Source organism: Somniosus microcephalus, chromosome 1 (genome assembly GCF_052327205.1).
Source record: "Somniosus microcephalus isolate GS21.2 chromosome 1, FLI_Smic_1.0, whole genome shotgun sequence".
Classification (NCBI taxonomy): domain Eukaryota; kingdom Metazoa; phylum Chordata; class Chondrichthyes; order Squaliformes; family Somniosidae; genus Somniosus; species Somniosus microcephalus.
Genome location: NC_140987.1, coordinates 426,335,966 through 426,355,637, shown reverse-complemented (window position 1 = coordinate 426,355,637; position 19,672 = coordinate 426,335,966). Strand labels below are relative to the sequence as shown.

Sequence of the window (19,672 nt, the reverse complement as noted above, 5' to 3'; positions counted from 1 at the left end):
TGTATTGTTCCATGGAAGCTCAACGTAAACTCGAGGAACAGCACCTCATCTTCCGATTAGGCACTCTGCAGCCTTCCGGACTCAATATCGAGTTCAACAATTTCAGATCATAACCTCGGCCCCTATTTCATTTTTTCTTGTAATTTTTCCACTCCTTTCCGCCCCCCCCCTTTCCTTTCGCTCTCATACCTGGCAGCTATCCCTTGCCCTGCCAGTACACTTTACACCCAATCTCAGCCTATTGCCATCTCGTCTAGCTTCTAACACCTTTTATTGTCTCCTTTTTACTTCTTTTGTTTCTTTTATCCGATCGCAGCCCTGCCTCCGATCTATCTTTTCTTTCCAGTTTTGAAGGGTTCGACCCGAAACGTCAACTCAAATTTCTGTCCACAGATGTTGCCTGACCTGCTGAGTTTTTCCAGCATTTTCTGTTGTTATTTCAGATTTCCAACATCCGCAGTATTTTGCTATCGAGATATTAGGAGGGGTGACTAAAGACCCTCAGACCTGTAAGACCCGCCTTAAAACCTGAGTGAGGAATGGAGAGGCAGAGGGATTTAGGGAGGAAATTTCAGAGCTTAGGGCCTACTTGGCTGATGGCACGGCAACAGAAGTGGGAGGTAAACAAGAGGCCAGAGTTGGAGGAATGCAGAGTTCTTGGAGGGTTGTAGGAGGTTAAAGAGATAGACAGGCAAGGCCACTGAGGGATTTGAACACAAGGATGAGAATTTTAAAATCAAGGTGTTGGTGAACTGGGGGCCAATGTAGATCAGGTGTGATGGATGAGCGGGACTTGGTGCGGGTTGGGATACAAAAGGCAATTTTTTTTAATTTTTTTTTAATAAAACTGGGGGATAATTAATTTTTTTTTTTTATAAAGATTTTTCTAAAAAGAATTATTCTCCAGAAATAGCTCATTAGCTATTACTGGGGCTAAGAATGATCAAAATCAAAAATTATTTTAAAAAGCAAATTAGAAAAAAATCCCATAACAGTAATTACAAGTTAGAGCTTAATGGATAGCAGAGGCCAGAAATTAATGTCATCGACAGCTTTTTTTTTTTAATAAAAGCACAAAATAAATTCTCCCGTGGTATCAATTCCTATTGTAGCAAAGAACTTTTAACTTGTTTAAGGTTCAAAAAGATTGGAAGTGGGTGATCGCGAGAGTGGAAAACAGTGCCTTCGTTAGACCTCACGTTCACAACTCGAAGCAGAGGGTGTCCAATATGAACTGAAATCTGTGCCCTGATCACAAGGTCATTGTGGACGTAGAATGCTATTCAGCCCATCTTGACTCATCCATCCAGAGATTGTAAAGTTCCCCCCATTGGTTTTTAATTGATTCCAGAATTTTTGCCTTCACTATTCTGTATGTTTACTCCACAGCGTGAAGAGTTTCTCGATATCAGTTCGAAAATTAACTTTTACTCATTTGAACTCATGTCCCTAGTTCTACTCCTATAGTTTAATTTAATTTAATATTCTAGGTTAATTTTTAAAATATCTTTACAATCCGATATATCCCATACAAGGTCATTTCTCAGGTGCCGCCTTTCCAGGCTGAAATGCCCAATTTTCTCTCGCCTCTCCTTGTAACTCAGATCCCGGACACCAGGGATCAGCATCATGGCTCTTCTCTGTACTGCCTCTAGCACTTTAATGTCTCTTGTTTCTTGAATACTGTGTTCAGTTAAGTTGCCAAGGTGAAATCTGACCAAAGCACTATACAAGCTTGATTATTACCTCCTCGTACATAATCTATTGTACTAAGATTCCTAGGTCTCTTTCAACTGCATCCTTTAGCTATTTCATCATTCATGTGCATGTTGTCAATTTTTCCTTTTTACGTGAAGCACTTTACAATTGTCTGCATTAAATTTCATCTGCCATTGTCTGCCTACTTATATACTTTGCCCATTCTGTAATTTCGGAGCTGCCTTCTCCAGTTACACCTCCCATCCTGGTTTGGAATCCAGAGCAAATTTGACTACTGCGCATCGAGTTCCTAAATCCAAGCCATTTATATCATTTAGAAACAGTAGTGGTCCCGGCACCAAGCCGAGGTATTCCACTCCAACAAGTACTCATTATATGTATGCCCTAATAATTGCAGTATATTGCTCACTGGAAATCACATGGGCTGCCCACAATGCTGTCCCCTCTCTTCCACATGATAAAAAAAACGATACCAGCGGACCAGGGAAGTTTGCAGCAAGGAAGATGACCGTTTGGTCCCAGTGTCTGTGCCGGTTGTCGGCTGGAGCAATCCAAAATGATTCTATTGCCCTTCTTTCCCTACAGCTAATGCATAGATGTTAAAACTACTTGGACAATATACTTACAGGTTAAATACACAGCAGCCACATGACACGGCAAGATACTGAAACAGCCCAACTTAAGTATAAAATTGGATTAAGTCTACAAAAGGTTAACATACCTTCTTTAAGAACATGACTCCATAAAGCAACAGGACAATTAGATGAAACAGTCCTTCACAGATTGTCATGATGCACCATATGTGGATGATGCAAATTTCCAGGTTTACCCCAGAGTTTGGATATTTTGCCAGAACTAAAAACAAGAATTCCAGATTTTTATATAGTTTTAAGAGTCTCCGCCTACAGTTCTGTCAACTGTCTAAGATCAAGGACACAATAAGTACAGGCTATTACATAAAATGCTAAAGAACAATTTATCACGAATGTAGGTCAAATTTTTGCCAAGACCCCGACAATTTACAATTCAATTTGTACCTAGAACAAAGCACAGACTATCATACTAGCTGAATGACATCAGCTTCAAGTCTCCCAAGCAACATGCACAAGCACACCCATGTCAGTATAGAGCATGCTCAAGCGTAGCTGCAGGACTCCTGGACTCTCTTTAGAGCAAGCGGACAGTATACATATCCATCGTCTGCTTTAAAACCATTAACTGTCACACTGTCAAGGCAGTAAAGTATCTTGATACATTTCCTCTTTCCACTCAATGCTCCAAGTTTCCTTTGATCAGCAAGTCCAGAGAATATGGATATATAAAGTTTGCTCCAAGTAACATCATACAGATATCAATAGGAGTCTTCCAGGCTTACTCAATATGTGGATATTTGTGTAGTTTAATGATTTAACCTTTACACAAGGTCTCCCGTCTGCTATAGATGGTAGTAATGCAAAATATATTCCAGTATCCAGTTCATATAATTCTGTTTCACTAAAGAAAAATTGAAGTATGCAATCCATTTAGATATAAAAACTTGACTATCTTAGTGAGTACATTTTATTCTATCCATATGGAATTGGATCTGATCATTCTGCAAAATAAAAAATGCTCCAGTTCAGATAGGAGGCAGTGAGTAAAATGATTGAATGGTAACCGCCTGCTGCACTTGCAGCTTTAATACCATTTAGCTGTTATGCTAAATATAGTTGTTTGCCTGCTGCTGCCTGGAAACCAACAGCTCTAGGTACGTATAGCCAAGGCCACCAACAATGCAGTCTTCCCAGATGGAATTTTTGATTTACCAGAGTGCAGTGGATCAAATGCAGGCAACACAGGTTTGCAGAGACCAAATTCAAACGGATACTGAAGAATCTTCCACTACACCACTCTGGATGTTAATGCCAGAGGCCACGATCTAAAGTGTTCTCGCTTTACTATAAGCTCATTCTGCAACCTGTAACAAAGGATCTTCCAATGATTGCCACAAGTATTTGAATCAACTTTACTTTTGATTGTTGTAAAAGGAAGATACTTATTTCAATTGGGAAAATTAGATGTACTGAAGGGTTGAGCAACTGTAACGATGTCACTGCAAATAAAGCACCAGGTGATTCCCAAAGGATATACTGTACATTACTGAAGAGCATCAGTATTATCGGACAAATGCTATTTGCAATTTACAGTACAGAATTCTATTGTTGTGGATATTCCTGCATGAAGTTTTCTGGCTCAATGCTCAAGGTTTCTATTGGCATATTTTAAATTGCCAGGCTAAAAAAATACCATCAAAACTGTCAGCAGCCGAGTTGTTAAAATCTTAAATCTAGATCACTGCATTCAGTCTGCACTTGATGTTTAATTTTCACCTTTTTGCACGGTTCTGTCTATCCATGCTCTATACAGTACAGCCCTGTGAAGAGTCGGCAGTCATCTACAAATGCTGTTCTGTAACTACCCATAAGGATATATGCAACAACTTCAGTTTCTTGGTGGGGGGTGGGGGGATTGAGACAAAAGAGAATGAAGAGGAGCACTGCTAATTTAAAAAATCCAATAGAGAATTGCACATGTCAATCGGTTAACATACAACTTAGCAATACAGACAATGGCACATCAAATTGCTGCAATACTACTGCAATAAGTTACAGCATTCAAAGACAGCTGTTGGCAGAACATGAGGGGGGGGGGGGGGGGGGCGGGCCAGAGGCAGGCAGAGCGGGAGGGAGGGTGAGCGGGCCAGAACGGGAGGGAAGGCCAGAGAGAGCGCGCGGGAGGGAAAGAAACAATGCGTGGCTATGTTTGTACTTGTGTCACAATTGGATGCTCTCCTCAGGCTCTAATACAGGATGTCAGGTAGCTGACTCAACAACTGATTAAACAGTTGTGGACTCTGGTGGAAATACAAACCAAATATACAATTATTTTTTAACATAAGTTACAATCTAACCTAGCTTTTAAGAAATACTTTTGTTCTAGAATTAGACCCCATTTTGCAACTGCCCATCTTCAATTTTTAAACATTCATTCTCAGGATATGGTGTTGCTCAAGCCTGGCATTCAAGTGGTGTTTACAAAAGTGCATGATAGAATAATCATGCATGGACTCAACAGGCAGATTCGATGAGCCAAATGGCCTCGCTCAGATTCTGGACTTACGCCCTTAGGATGCACCATGGCCAAATTCTTTGGAAGCCTTGCTTGCACTTTAGTAATAAGCCCATCAGCATGGAACCAGTCTGGCTCTGCTGCTAATAATTAAAAATAATCAGATGATTTCCCCCCCCCAAGCAGAAACCTTCAGACAAAGCTCTTTTCTACATAAGTGAAGAGACCTTCTGAATGAAATTAGCATTACACAATTTAAAAAAAGAAATTGCACAATTGACTAAATAAGTGTTGATTATAAAACTGTGTAGACAGTATCTACTAGCAATTCAGTACCATAACTTACTGTAGTGAGCCTACTAGATATCTCCAACTATATATGCAACAAAAAGGCAGCACCTTAAGTGCTGAGGATGTGTGAAGAATCTCTTGCAAAACACAAAAGTTTCTACATTCTTACCAAGCAGTTTTATGCTCAAAATGCAGCAGTGGCAGCGTTATTTCAGGCCCATGAATTAGGTTAATTTAATTACATCCGTATACAACCCCAAATTATGAATGTATTATCCAGACTCCTATTGCAGCAGTTATCTGATTAATTTCCTTTCTTGCTATGTAGACAGAAAGTATGGCGTTTTAAACGAATGTACCAATGCACGCATTTTTGGGAGTATCTGGCAAACAAGTGGCATAATACGAGTGCTGAAACAATACAAAGAAAGAATAAAGAAAGCAAAGCCTCAACAGAACTCACCTGGTAAGAGTGTACTCCCTGAGTCCTGAATGCAGGTTCATGGCAGAAAAAGTACCTATGCATCCTCGCAACCGTTTATCACGGCCAATCTTCCATGTCACAAATAATGGGCTGGAAAATAAATTGAGGACATAAGCACTAGGGTAATAAATGCTATTTGCACAAGTTTCATACCTAAAGTAAAATATTGACTTAACCATATCTTTCCCCTGACCTAATAAAAATTTGAAGTGTAGCAGATAATCTGACCTTTCCCTTTTGATAAACAATTTGTTCAACTTTTACAATTCACTTTTAAAATTCAAAACAATGCAAGTTGTATTTATAGTGAACATTTATGCTGCTGTAGTTAGGTCACCATATTTTAAGAAGGGAGAAAGTGGAATCAACAACCAGAATTTCAGTCAATTGGCTTGAAATTATTACTTCAAAGTTTAGCATTTTTAAACCTGCAATTCAAAGCATCCAGTAAAAGCAGGATGCAACACAGCATATCAGCAGCTTACTTTCCATAAGCCACTTAAAGACACATACCATTCTATGCTGGGCAGCATGCAAGTCATGAGAAAATAAATATATAATTTAGAAATTGTCATCGGCTCACAAAAAAGCAAATGGGGAACATTGCTGTGCCTAACCATTAAAGCTGGCCGTAACAGGAATTGGTACAGTCACATTCAATAAATGAGTGAATGGTATCCACATTTGGGTGCAACTCCAAGTGATATTCAGGTGAATTAATACAAAGTTAAGTTTGTATGACTTTTCTGGGATTGACACAAGGCGGGCTTAAATCAGTTCTCCTTTTTCCTATGATGTTTAATTATATGCAGAAGGTTGTTATTTATAAAGAAATATGAAAATAAGCAAGGAGTGCAGAAGAGTTTTTGATACAATTCCATAATTTGGTGATGGATTCTTACAAAACAAAATAATGTTTTGACTTAAATGTCACAATGCTGACTGATCAGATTCAGTGAATGTGAGTTTGAACAGTGTGTCATTTCCTATCAGATTTCTCAAGGAGGTAACTGCTGGTTGATTGCAACAAAATCTGAAAAATCACAAAAGTGCAATTTTCTACTGAATGATGATAATTGGCAAATAATGAGCCGTATGTAAAGCTTGCTGAAAACACAAATTGCACAATAACTTCCAGTGAGCATGTACTGTATTACTGAAAAAGTATCAAACCCATATACTTAACATATACTGGCTCCTTGAAATGAAAATTTTAGAATCGATAGAATGGTTACAGCACGGAAGGCGGCCATTCGGCCCCTCGAGGCCGTGCCGGCTCTCTGCACGAGCACTTCAGCTAGTCCCACTCTCCCACCCTTTCCCCGTAGCCCTGCAAATTTTTTCCTTCAGGTACTTATCCAATTCCCTTTTGAAAGCCACGACTGAATCTGCCTTCACCAACCTTTCAGGCAGTGCATTCCAGATCCTAACCACTCGCTGCGTAAAAACATTTTTCCCCATGTCGACTTTGATTCTTTTGGCAATCACCTTAAATCTGTGTCCTCTGGTTCTCGACCCTTCCGCCAATGGGAACAGTTTCTCTCTATCTACTCTGTCTAGACCCTCATGATTTTGAACACCTCTATCAAATCTCCTCTCAACCTTCTCTGCTCGAAGGAGAACAACCCCAACTTCTCCAGTCTATCCACATAACTGAATTCCCTCATCCCTGGAATCATTCTCGTAAATCTTTTCTGCACCCTCTCTAAGGCATTCACATCCTTCCTAAAGTGCGGTGCCCAGAATTGGACAATACTCCAGTTGAGGCCGAACCAGTGTTTTATAAAAGGTTCATCATAACTTCCTTGCTTTTGTACTCTAGGTCTCTATTTATGAAGCCCAGGATCCCGTATGCTTTTTTTAACCACGTTCTCAACCTGCCCTGCCACCTTCAATGATTTGTGCACATATACCCCCAGGTCTCTCTGTTCATGCACCTCCTTTAGGACGGTACCCTTTAGTTTATATTGCTTTTCCTCGTTCTTTCTACCAAAATGTATCATTTCGCACTATTCTGCGTTAAATTTCATCTGCCACGTGTCCACCTATTCCACAAGCCTGTCTATGTCCTCCTCGCTGTTCACTATACTTCCAAGTTTTGTGTCATCTGCAAATTTTGAAATTGTGCCCTGTACACCCAAGTCCAACTCATTAAGATATAGATCAAGAAAAGCAGTGGTTCTAGTACCAACCCCTGGAGACCATCACTGTGTACCTTCCTCCAGTCCAATAAACAACCATTCACCACTACGCCATGCTACCACTGTCCCTTTTATTCCATGGGCTTCAACTTTGCTGGCAAGCCTATTATGTGGCACCTTATCAAATGCCTTTTGGAAGTCCATGTACACCACATCAACTGTATTGCCCTCATCAACCCTCTGTTACCTCATCAAAAAACTCGATCAAGTTAGTCAAGCACAATTTGCCTTTAACAAATCAGTGCTGGCTTTCCTTAATTAATCCACAATTGTCCAAGTGACCGTTAATTTTGTCCCGGATTATCGTTTTTAAAAGCTTCCCCACTACTGAGGTTAAACTGATTGGCCTGTAGTTGCTGGGTTTATCCTTACACCCTTTTTTGAACAAAGGTGTAACATTTGCAATGCTCTAGTCCTCTGGCACCACCCCCGCATCCAAGGAGGATTGGAAGATTATGGCCAGTACATCCGCAATTTCCACCTTTACTTCCCTCAACATCCTAGGATGTATCTCATCCGGTCCTGGTGACTTATCTACTTTAAGTACAGCCAGCCTTTCTAGTACATCCTCTATCAATTTTTATCCCATCCAGTATCTCGACTACCTCCTCTTTCACTATGACTTTGGCAGCATCTTCTTCCTTGGTAAAGACAGATGCAAAGTACTCATTTAATACCTCAGCGATGCCCTCTGCATCCATGCATAGGTCTCCATTTTGGCCCCCAATCGGCCCAACCCCATCTCTTACTACTTATTATCTATAGTTAAAGCAAATAAATGTTGTACTTGAAAAACACATTGCTACAGGATTTATTTTTTGAAACATTTCATTTGTGCTATGGATGTTGGGAATTATTCCCACCTCCTAAAAAGGAAAGATGGAATATTGAATTGGATCACCAATTGTTGGGCACAACATTTCTTGCCCTCTCTGAGGTGTCTGGCTCCACTTGGCAACACAGCTGAGATCAGGAAAATCTAATGTGGCCTATGATGGACAAAGACAGACCTATATCCTAATAATGCTGCACTGTTTGAATGTTAAGAGATCCCCAAAGATGATACCATAAATTCCCCAAGATAATGTTACGCACAAGATCTTTGGTAAAGAACTATTCTATCTATCTATCTACCACCACTTCATCAAACTCACAAACCCACTGCATTAAAAGAATGAAAGGGCAAGTGAGAGCATAAGGAGGGAAAGGGAGAAAAGGTAAGCGAGTGAGCATATGAATGAGAGATACGATGAGAGGGAAGAACAAGAGAAAGCTCAAAAGGTCTCAAAATCGGTCCTTTGAAAAGATTTTGGCCCATCGCATCATTTGTAGCTATAATTCACTTGTGTAGCTGTATGGGAAAGTCTAAAACTAGGCTCAAGACCAATCCAGCTGGGATCTTCATCCTGCGAGGTAAATATCAACCACGATGGAATGTGAATACCCGCAGGCCCACAAGCACATTTATCTCGAGATTACAACTCTAGGTGCCACTTTGATCATGGGGATTTTTTGGGGAATAATGAAGAATAGATTGGGCATTACAACATGTGAAGATGGAGTTGCAAAAGTTCTCAAACAGTATAGAGATGCCCACCATCATCTGATCACCTCCTGCAGGGCAGACTGCTTTGCTTGGATAACCATGCATCTGGAATATATTACACTAAATGGAACCAACTGAAAATAGCAAATAATCTTTTTCAATGTACAAAACAAAGAACGGCAATGCCAGTAGGCAGGGGGAAAAATGAACTAAGAACTTAGAATGAAGCCTTGACGCCAGAGTGTGCCGGGATGGGGAAAGGTCACTTGATATAAATTGCTTTGCACGGTATGAAGCTCTTAAAAAGGAACACCATCCCTAGATGATTGCGCTATACAATGAAACTACATCCCATTTCAGTGTGGAAGTTAAAGGAATATATTTGGAACAATTACATATGTAGAAGCTGATGGGTTCTGAACACAAAGCTACTGGTCAACAATTTCCATTATGTTTACATCACTTCAATTCTTCAAAAAAAAGCTCATGCTCTATTGAGCGAACTTGCACACTGAACATATTCAGAAATTTAAAAATCAGCTTTATCAAAAGTCAACTTACAAAAAGAGTCTTGCACTGTTTTTGTACGTGACAGATGGGCTGGAATTTTAACCTAAAAAATGGGTAGGTTTGAAGCGTAGGGATGGTTAAATGGTTAAAAATTAGATTCCCGACCTGTTCCCGCCTCCAACCTGCCCACTTCCTGCTTTAACAGAGGCGGGTGATCAACCCGCTCCCAGGGGGCGGAACTTCAATTTAAACATTATAATGAGGCTGGAAGCCTCTTTTTTAACCTCCATTTTGTTTTTAACTGCAAGTGGACGGGTTTCACACAATTCGTGAAACCCGGCAGTTAAAGCGAGGCGGGGACGGCTGGATCCAGGAGGTAAGTGGCATTATACCTATCCCCCCCTGCATCCAGGGTCCCTACCTAACCCAGCCCCCGCGATCGGAGACCTCCCCCAATGATGGTGCAGAGGCCAGTCCTGATCCTCCATTGGGCAGCTCTGATCTACTCTTCACCCATCTCTCTTCTCTCCCCCACCCCCTCTAATCCTTCCCTCGGCCCTCGCTCCCCCGATCCATTTAGCGGCCCAGCCCTCACGCGGACCTTCCCGGTCCTCCATGCCTCTCAATCTGGTTGGCTGCGGGCAGGAAACAGAGGCCGCACATGCGAATCAGGCCCTGCCGTTAAAGTCGGCAGGGCCTGCGGGAAACCCAGCCTCCCGATCACACACCTGCCCTCACTCCACCTTCCTCCAGAAAATTCCAGCCATTGTTTCAGTAATCTATCAAATATAAAGGCTGAACGTTATTGACTCATCTTTAAACTTTTACACCTTTTTGTGGCCATTTTGGTCATTTAATTATTAGAATTAGATAGTACAGCACAGAAGGCGGCCATTTGGCCCATTGGGTCTGCGCCAGAGACAAAAACAAATAGTAATAAACAACTAGTGGGTACCACAGGGATCGGTCCTTGGACCCCAGATATTCACAATATATATTAATGATCTGGACAAGAGAACTAGATGTAATATCTCCAAGTTTGCAGACGACACAAAGCTGGGTGGGCGTGTGTGCTGTGAGGAGGATGCCGAGAAACTCCAGGATGATTTGGACAGGAGCATGGCAGGTGCAATATAACGTGGATAAATGCAGGTTATCCACTTTGGTGTCAAAAACAGGAAGGCAGATTATCTGAATGGCAATAGATTGGGAGAAGGGGAAGTGCAACGAGACCTGGGCATCCTTGTGCACCAGTCGCTGAAAGTAAGCATGCAGGTGCAGCAGGCGGTTAAGAAGGCAAATGGTATGTTGGCCTTCGTAGCGAGAGGGTTTGAGTACAGGAACAAGGATGTCTTGCTGCAGTTGTATAGGGCCTTGGTGAGACCACATCTGGAGTATTGCGTGCAGTTTTGGTCGTCTTATCTGAGGAAGGATGTTCTTGCCATGGAAGGAGTGCAGCGAAGATTCACCAGGCTGATACCTGGGATGGCAGGAATGACGCATGAGGAGAGATTAGGTCGATTGGGCTTGTACTCACTGGAGTTTAGAAGAATGAGGGGGGATTTCATCGAAAGTTATAAAATTCTAACAGGACTAGACAGACTAGATGCTGGAAGGATGTTCCCGATAGTCAGGGAGCCCAGAACCAGGGGTCACAGTCAAAGGATAAGGGGTAAGCCATTTAGGACAGAGATGAGGAGGAATTTCTTCACCCAGAGAGTGGTGAACCTGTGGAATTCTCTGCCAAAGAAGGCAGTAGAGGCCATGTCATTAAATATATTCAAGAAGGAGTTGGATATATTTAAGGCTAAAGGGATATGGAGAGAAGGCAGGAACAGGGTACTGAATTTGGATGATCAGCCATGATCTTATTGAATGGTGGAGCAGGCTTGAGGGGCCAAATGGCCTACTCCTGCTCCTGCTCCTGCTCCTATCTTCTATGTTTCTATGTAATGCTGAGAAGACATAGGCAGCTGACTCAGACTAAATCTTAGATGAAAAACAAAAAGACATTTTTAAAAAATCCTATTTTGTTTTTAAATTACAAAAATATGAAATGAGATCAACACTTCAAACCGGTTTCAGTACATTTAAACCCTGCTATCAGGCTATGCGTAGTTTGGCAGTCCTGATTTATAGTTCTGAATGTCCTTGCATAAGCTTTCCAAGTTTTGAAACTGTTCAGCATACTTTTGCTCCTTAGAAATTTAATACACTTTTGATGTTTCTGTACTCCACTGTTACATAAGCAAATCAAGATCTGCAACCTGCATGTAACTTGACAACTGGAATAGTCAATTTTGTATACAAAGATAAAATTAACCCAGTTTGTGGATTATCAGGGCTAGCATTCCTATTATTTATGAGACCACCAGTTTCACATTTGAAATACAATTTCATATGCACATTTCTGCATGGCTTAAAATATTTAATAATTCTGATTTAAACACATCAGTAAAAATTCCACTGAAATACAGCCAAGTCAGACGGTGTAATTTGAATCAATCAGGTCACTGAATTTATTTTTTTCTCAGCTCCAACTGTCTTCATTTCTGACACAGCTGAATATGCATCCATAGAAACAAAACAAATTGCACTAAAATCATGAAACTTACCCATAAAATTCATAATTTAAGGTTAGAAATCCCTGCAAGAAGCTTCCCTGCAGAGGCCTACCCCTGTCTTTGGAGCCTGTGGCTTGAGTTCTGTTTCAGTCCCAGAGGTGGAAATTTCATCTGAGCCTTGGGTGCCAGGGATGTCCAGCTCCTGTGGACAAACAGAGTTGTAGTTTTCACCCTGTTCCTGTGGAGCTAGAATACCCAGAGTGCATGACAACCTATGTCACTTACAACCAGGAAGAACATTTACAAGCTAACTAAGTGTAAACGGCCAGGTGAGGGGATAAAAAACTGTTCGACACAGCCTGAATTATTAAATATAAATTCTGAGCTAATAAAGTTTGGGATGAGGTGTCTTATGACATTAGGTGCAGGGTTTGGTGGGGGGGGGGGGGTGCAGTCTGATGTTTGAGCGGACGTCAGTCAGAAGGCATTTTGAAGCAGAGTTTGGCCAGAACAGCCACAATCAATCAATCAGCCGGGCCTGGGTCATGACAAAAATCTCCCTGATGCAGCACTACATCAGTGGCAGCTTTGGCAAGAACTACAAATTAATCATGGGAAGTGAAGGGAGGGGCTGGGGAAGAAGCTTTTATAATCATGTAAACAACAGACATTTTGGGAGAGACGAGGGAACAAATAAAAGCACTTGGATCTTACACAAATACTATGGGAGATGGGGCAAAAAAATTAGGATATTGCAAATAACTGAATTTTTTTTTTATAAAAAAGTGAGAACATAAAAAATTATTTGCATCTTAAGCAAATTTTCTAAAGTGGTAGGTAAACACAAAATGTATTCACGGCCAGTATCTTTCAGCATTAGTACAGCAATATTTTTACCTTGCTGTCATATTTTTCAGTATATTTGCTGTATTACCATAATGAACAAGTCCTTTTGTTTTAGGTTACCACAGGAAAGGGGCAAGCATCAGGAATTACTACCAGTATTGTTTGATACAAAAATCAAATACCTAGTTTCAATTGAATTCATCTGTTTAAATGCCATAATTTTATACAACACTAATTCTGCCTACTCAAGCTTGGAAATCTATGCAGAGTGAAAGCACAAAATGCATTATCAGTAGTTCTCAATGCCCAAGTGTCAAAGGTAACTCCTGGTTGCTCCAATGGTACATGTTCCATCTCTGCAACATTAACTTCTCAGAAACATTTCAGAGAAAACAAACTTATGGGGTTCTTTAGTGCTGATCTTGCCCACAGGACCCACCCGTTGTTCTCAACCCTATTCTCACTAAAATACTAACCATCCAACTTCCCTTCCTGGCCTCATGGTCCCCACTCCTTAAATACTGTACCCGTACCTTTCAAAACTGCCATCACCACCCCCTCAAAAATCCTGCCTTGACCCATTTGTCCTTGCAAACCACCACCCCATCTCCAATCTCCCTTTCATCTCCAAAGTCCTTGAACATGTCACCTCCCAAATCCATGCCCATGTGTTGGCGGATTTCTTAGTTGTTACCGTCGCAACACTAGCCCAGCGACAATAACTCCGGTTATGATTTCCGCACGAGCATTTTTTATAATAACAAGCTTTATTACAGTGACTGATTTGGTCTTCCATTTATATTAAATGACATGCAAATAATACAACCTGGTTCTCAGACTCCGACTACTTCAGAACGTTCTGATGTCAGAGCAACAAAAGACCTGGAGTGACCAGCTCCCGCCCTCCAGGCAGCTGCAGTGCTCCCAACTCTTGAGCGCCCTGAAGTTAGACGGGACCTGGTTCTATTCTTGTACTATAATTCAACCTTGGCCTGTGCCTATGTAGTATGCACGTTTAGTTGAGGCTGCAGCTTATAATCTTTTCAGCATTTGCCTCTGTGCTACAAGCTTTGTTTATAATATAGTAAGTGCTTATACTGTACGTATATAGATAGATAGACAAGATCAAGTTCAAGTTCTCTTTAGGAATAAATGGGTCTTTTTCAGGGTGGCAGGCGGTGACTAGTGGGGTACCGCAGGGATCAGTGCTTGGGCCCCAGCTATTCACAATATATATCAATGATTTGAATGAGGGAACCAAATGTAATATTTCCAAGTTTGCTGACGACACGGAACTAGGTGGGATTGTGAGTTGTGAGGAGGATGCATTGCGAGTTGTGAGGAGGTGCAAAGAGGCTTCAAGGCGATTTAGACAAGTTGAGTGAGTGGCAAATATATGGCAGATGCAGTATAACGTAGATAAATGTGAAGGCAGCCACTTCGGTGGGAAAAACAGAAAGGCAGAGTATTATTTAAATGGTGATAGATTGAGAAATGTTGATGTACAAAGGGACCCGGGTGTCCTTGTACACCAGTCACTGAAAGCAAACTTGCAGGTGCAGCAGATAGTTAGGAAGGCAAATGGTATGTTGGCCTTCATTGCAAGAGGATTTGAGTACAGGAGCAAGGATGTCTTACTACAGTTACACAGGGCCTTGGAGAGACCACACCTGGAGTACTGTGTGCAGTTTTGGTCTCCTTACCAAAGAAAGGATATACTTGCCATAGAGAGAGTGCAGCGAAGGTTCACCAGGCCGATTTCTGGGATGGCAGGACTGTCGTATGAGGAGAGATTGGGTCGACTAGGCCGGTATTCACTAGAGTTTAGAAGAATAAGAGGGGATCTCATTGAAACGTATAAAATTCTGACAGGGCTAGACAGACTGGATGCAGGGAGGATGTTTCCCATGGCTTTGGGGGGGGGGGGGGGGGCGGGGGGGGAGGGGTCTAGAACAAGGGGGTCACAGTCTCAGGATGTGGGGTAGGGCATTTAGGACTGAGATGAGGAGAAATTTCTTCACTCAGGAGGGTTTTTAACCTGTGGAATTCTCTACCACAGTAGGCTGTGGAGGCCAAGTCACTGAATATATTTAACAAGATAGATAGATTTCTAGACACAAAAGGCATCAAGGGGTATGGGAAGAGAGCGGGAATATGGTATTGAGATAGAGGATCAGCCATGGCCTACTCCTGCTCCTATTTTTCTATGTGTCTATGTTTCTCTTCCTTTTGCATTTGCTCTACCACTAAAAATGCTAAAAGAAACGCAGGGATAGACTTGACCTTTTAAATCACCTTAAAACATTTTAACATTCCTCCCTTTGACACAGAATGAGCACTCAGTCAATTAACTTTGTTTCTGGCTTTACCTTGGATCATCTTGAAGTTTACAGTTGATTATTACATTTACATAAGCATATACAACTAGTCTAATACGACATCATGATGCAGAGAAAATCATAATGCATTGTACAGAAAGCTACATTATACCATATTAACAAGAAATTCATTGACTTAAAAGATTCTCCAGCTCTCCCTTTATTCATATCCATCTTGTGGATAATTCTTGCTAAGTATTATTTCTCCCTAGCCCTCAACTGTCCCAATACAAATTCTATGTCCCTCTCCACTCCAACTTCATTCTCTCTGACAGGTAGTGTTTAACTCTATCCGGAGTTTCTATATGGAGCATGCGTCAGTGCTTTGGTGATTTAAAAGGTTCTCACAGACACCCCAATATCATACCACACATGACATCCAATGCAAGCCACCCTTGGGCTATCGAGTGATCTTCAGATTTTTTTTTTTTTTTTTTTTTGGGGGGGTGGGGTCGGGTCGCGCGCGCAGGCAGTGTTTGTCTGGAGATCTTTGCTCATCTCCCCCTGCATGGCCCCGATGTCTCAGGTAGTGGCCAGGCTATCATACAGTTTTTTTTTTATTGTTCATAGGCAAGGACACATCAGCTCCAAGAGAAAGCTATCAATTTACTATTCTCACCTACACTTTCCTGACTTTCATTAGAATGTTATGAAAATTTGGTAGTGTAATTTTCCTGTTTCTTTCTTACATCCTCAATCACTTCCTCGCATTCAATTTTACACATCCTATTAATTAATATTCTATCTCATTCATGAGCCCTGGAGTAACTTTACTGTCCAATACAATATTAAAGATAGAAAACATAGATTAAACATTCCCACCTGGTCCCAGTTATTGGCACATTCTGTTTGTTTATTTTAGAGGATCTTTTATTTCCCAGCATATTGTGCCCGCATCCATTTTATCAGCAGTATTGTTGGAATAATGTTCAATTTTATTTCTCCACAAACTTTCTTCCTCGATACACACATTTGGCAGGACCACCTAGACTGCTTTCCACCAGTTTCTTTTAATAAAAATTTGATTATCCCCTTAAACTTCAGGTAGATCTTCCCTTAGAGTGCTTGAAACAGCAAATCCCATCAATTTATCTTTATCAATTCCAATTTCAGAAACAAATGATTCCCAGGCTTGGTGGTTTTTACATTAGAGACAGACATACTTGCAATTTCAACTCCCACATCTCCCCACTCAGGAGAGAACAAATGACCCTGAATAGGTTAAGTCTGAGCCTTTGAAAGGCAAAATCTTAAGTCCAAATCGTCATCATGCTGTGACATTTGATGTCTGTAGACAAGTTCTTAAATTCTAAAAACTGGTGGATCTCTTGCTGTGCCATCAACATCCATGCGGTCCGGAAAACCATGGCCCCCTGTTTATAAGAAAAAAAACAGAATCTATTGTGGCTCTACTTTAGAACCGAAGGAGTTAATTTGCCAAATCAAGATTTCATAACATCACCGTGGGGAAATATCCACTCAAATTAAGAAACTTAAAATTTAATAATGTCCAATATATAAATTTACATTCAGCACTACAAAAATTGTTGCTTGGTGAAATAGAAACATTTCAGCGGGAAAGGTTAACTCTTTTGCAGGTTTATAAGGCAGAACAAAATATCGTCAGACGCATTCAATTGTGTCACTTAACGCTCGAATAAAAAGAACCAAACTTCATTTTACTATTTCCCCCCCACCAAAGTCTTTGTACCTACAAAACTTCCTTATGAATTAACTCTTCGGTTAGTTAATTCAATCCAGTTACAAGGTGTCTCCAGATTGTTGCCATAGAGATAGCAAATTCTACTTCAAATCATTAAACATTTGAAAAATTTAAAACTGCCAATTTTTGAGATGTCCAGAATTAGAGACCTCCACACAATTTATAATAACCAGAATTTCACTGTGGCCACAAAGAAAGTTGGGTTTTCACAAATCAATAGATTAGTTAACCGCAATAGTTCTAATTTAATTCAGACCAATATTTTATGAACTAAACACAATTCATAACAGATAAAATAATCAAAATAGCACACGCTTACAAAAACCCAGTAAATGACATCATTGTTCTTCAGGCAATTTCCATGACTGTAAAAATACTGAATATAACTGAAGAAAATTTGTTTCCAGAAACCAAATCAAAAGTAGGGAGAAGTTTAAATTAAGTACCAGATACCAAAGCAACTACAATTACAAAGCTAAATCTTAAAAAAAAGCCTCTGATTTACTATTGTATAAGCTGCCCCAGTCCAAGTAAATCCACACTAGCATCATTAACTTAAATGTAAATTACAAAGCTTTCCCCATTTCTAGGTGCACAACCTTAAACTGAAATGAACATACTCAACACATTCATACTTTCATGCAACTTCAAAATATTAATCCCTGTAATGGATTATAAACTCAGAGTGCCAAACTTTTACGTGCTATTCACAGGTCACGAGCCTAAGGAATCATAGAAACTAGGAGCAGGAGTAGGCCATTCGGCCCTTCGAGCCTGCTCCGCCATTCAACGAGATCATGGCTGATCATCCAAAACATGACTCCAAAGTATCTCAAGAATACACATGTGTATACAAGAGAAAAAAATAATTAAACTTAAAAGCAGCATATGCTTATAGAAATGACTGATTAAAATACTACATCAAAGACTAGATCAGAGGGTTAAACTCTAACATTCGTAGGTCCGCGAACTTCCACACATTAAACGCACTTTTAAACTTACCTCCAGCTCATGTAGTTTTATTTTGACAGTGTGTATCTGGGTCTGTCGTGTCTCCAGCACTATGGCGGTTCCTCTGTTGTTTCAGGACTCCGCCTAAGGCGCTGGTCAATTCCTCTACCTTTTATTTAAACTTTGATTTAAACCCTCCTGCTCTTCTTGCTTGGCTTTACATTTTTCCACCGTGTCGAGATTGTAGAGCAGATCCCTGCCGGTGCACTCGTTTATTACATTAATTACCTCCCCAATTTAGGCTGGGAGCACCCGAGGGGTTAGCTACCTTTTGATAACTCGGTCATAACCATTTGGCCCCCTCCTCCCCCCTTCCCATTTTAGGCTGAGCTTATCCCTTCTCCCGTCGGAAACCAGTCAGTCAGTCAGTCAATCTATTAACATCGGTCACCTTTAACTTGAGCTCGCCCAGGAGACAATAGTGGATTTCTTAGTTGTGATTTTGTCTTCCGTTTATACTAAATGACACGCAAATAATAGAACCTGGTCCCCAGGCTCAGACTACTTCAGAGAACACAAGTCCTGGAGTGACTAGCTCTCGCCCTCCAGGCCCTCCACGCAGCTGCATCACTCCTGACCCTCGAGAATGCCCTGAAGTTAAAGGGGACCTGGTTCGATTCTTATACAGTACTATAATACAACCTTGGCCTGTGCTTACGTAATACGTGGTTTGCACATTCAGCTGAGGCCACAGCTTATAATCTTTTCAGCCTTTGCCTCTGTGCTGCAAGCTTTGTTTATAGTACAGCAAGTGCTTAGGCCAAATGTTTATCCAGTTTCCTAGACCTGCTGTTCATGTATTAGAACAGGGAACAAGATTAAGTCCCCTTTTTCTCAAATTTGCTCTACTGCTAAAAATGCTAAGAGAATGCTGGGATAGATTGACTTTTTAAAAAGTTAAAACATTCTAACACCATCTATCCAACAACTCCACGTTTGAATCTTTTCAATCATGTTTCCACCCCGCCACAATAGTCAAACAGCCCTAATCAAAGTCAAAAATGATATTTCTCCATGACAATGGTGCACTATCCCTCCCCGTCCTTCTTGACGAGCTCTCTGCAGCCTTTTACGTGGTCGACTACCAACGCCTTTCCGCATTACACAACTTAGTGGGACTGTCTCGCTTGGTTCCTCTCTTGGCTATCCCTTCACCCCGCCATTGGCGGCCACGTCTTCAGCCATCTTAGAACCCCAAGCTCTGGAAATCCCTCCTTAAAATTCCCCACTTCCCTAGTCTCCTGAAAACTAACCTTTTTGATCAAGGTTTTGTCACCCCTCCTTTGGCTCA

General features: G+C 41.0%; 1 protein-coding gene across 6 annotated transcripts in view; it reads right to left on the bottom strand.

Moving 5' to 3' along the window:
* LOC147125259 (nuclear protein AMMECR1-like) overlaps nt 1-19,672 on the bottom strand; it is a 186,647-nt gene that overhangs the window by 91,029 nt on the left and 75,946 nt on the right. For 4 of the 6 annotated variants that reach the window (XM_086000085.1, XM_086000093.1, XM_086000104.1 and 1 more), the window contains exon 2: nt 5,582-5,692. The exons of the other annotated variants lie outside the window; for them this stretch is intronic. In XM_086000085.1, the coding sequence (XP_085856211.1) occupies nt 5,582-5,692 (111 nt within the window). The remainder of the gene's footprint in view (nt 1-5,581; nt 5,693-19,672) is intronic. 6 annotated transcript variants of the gene reach the window in all.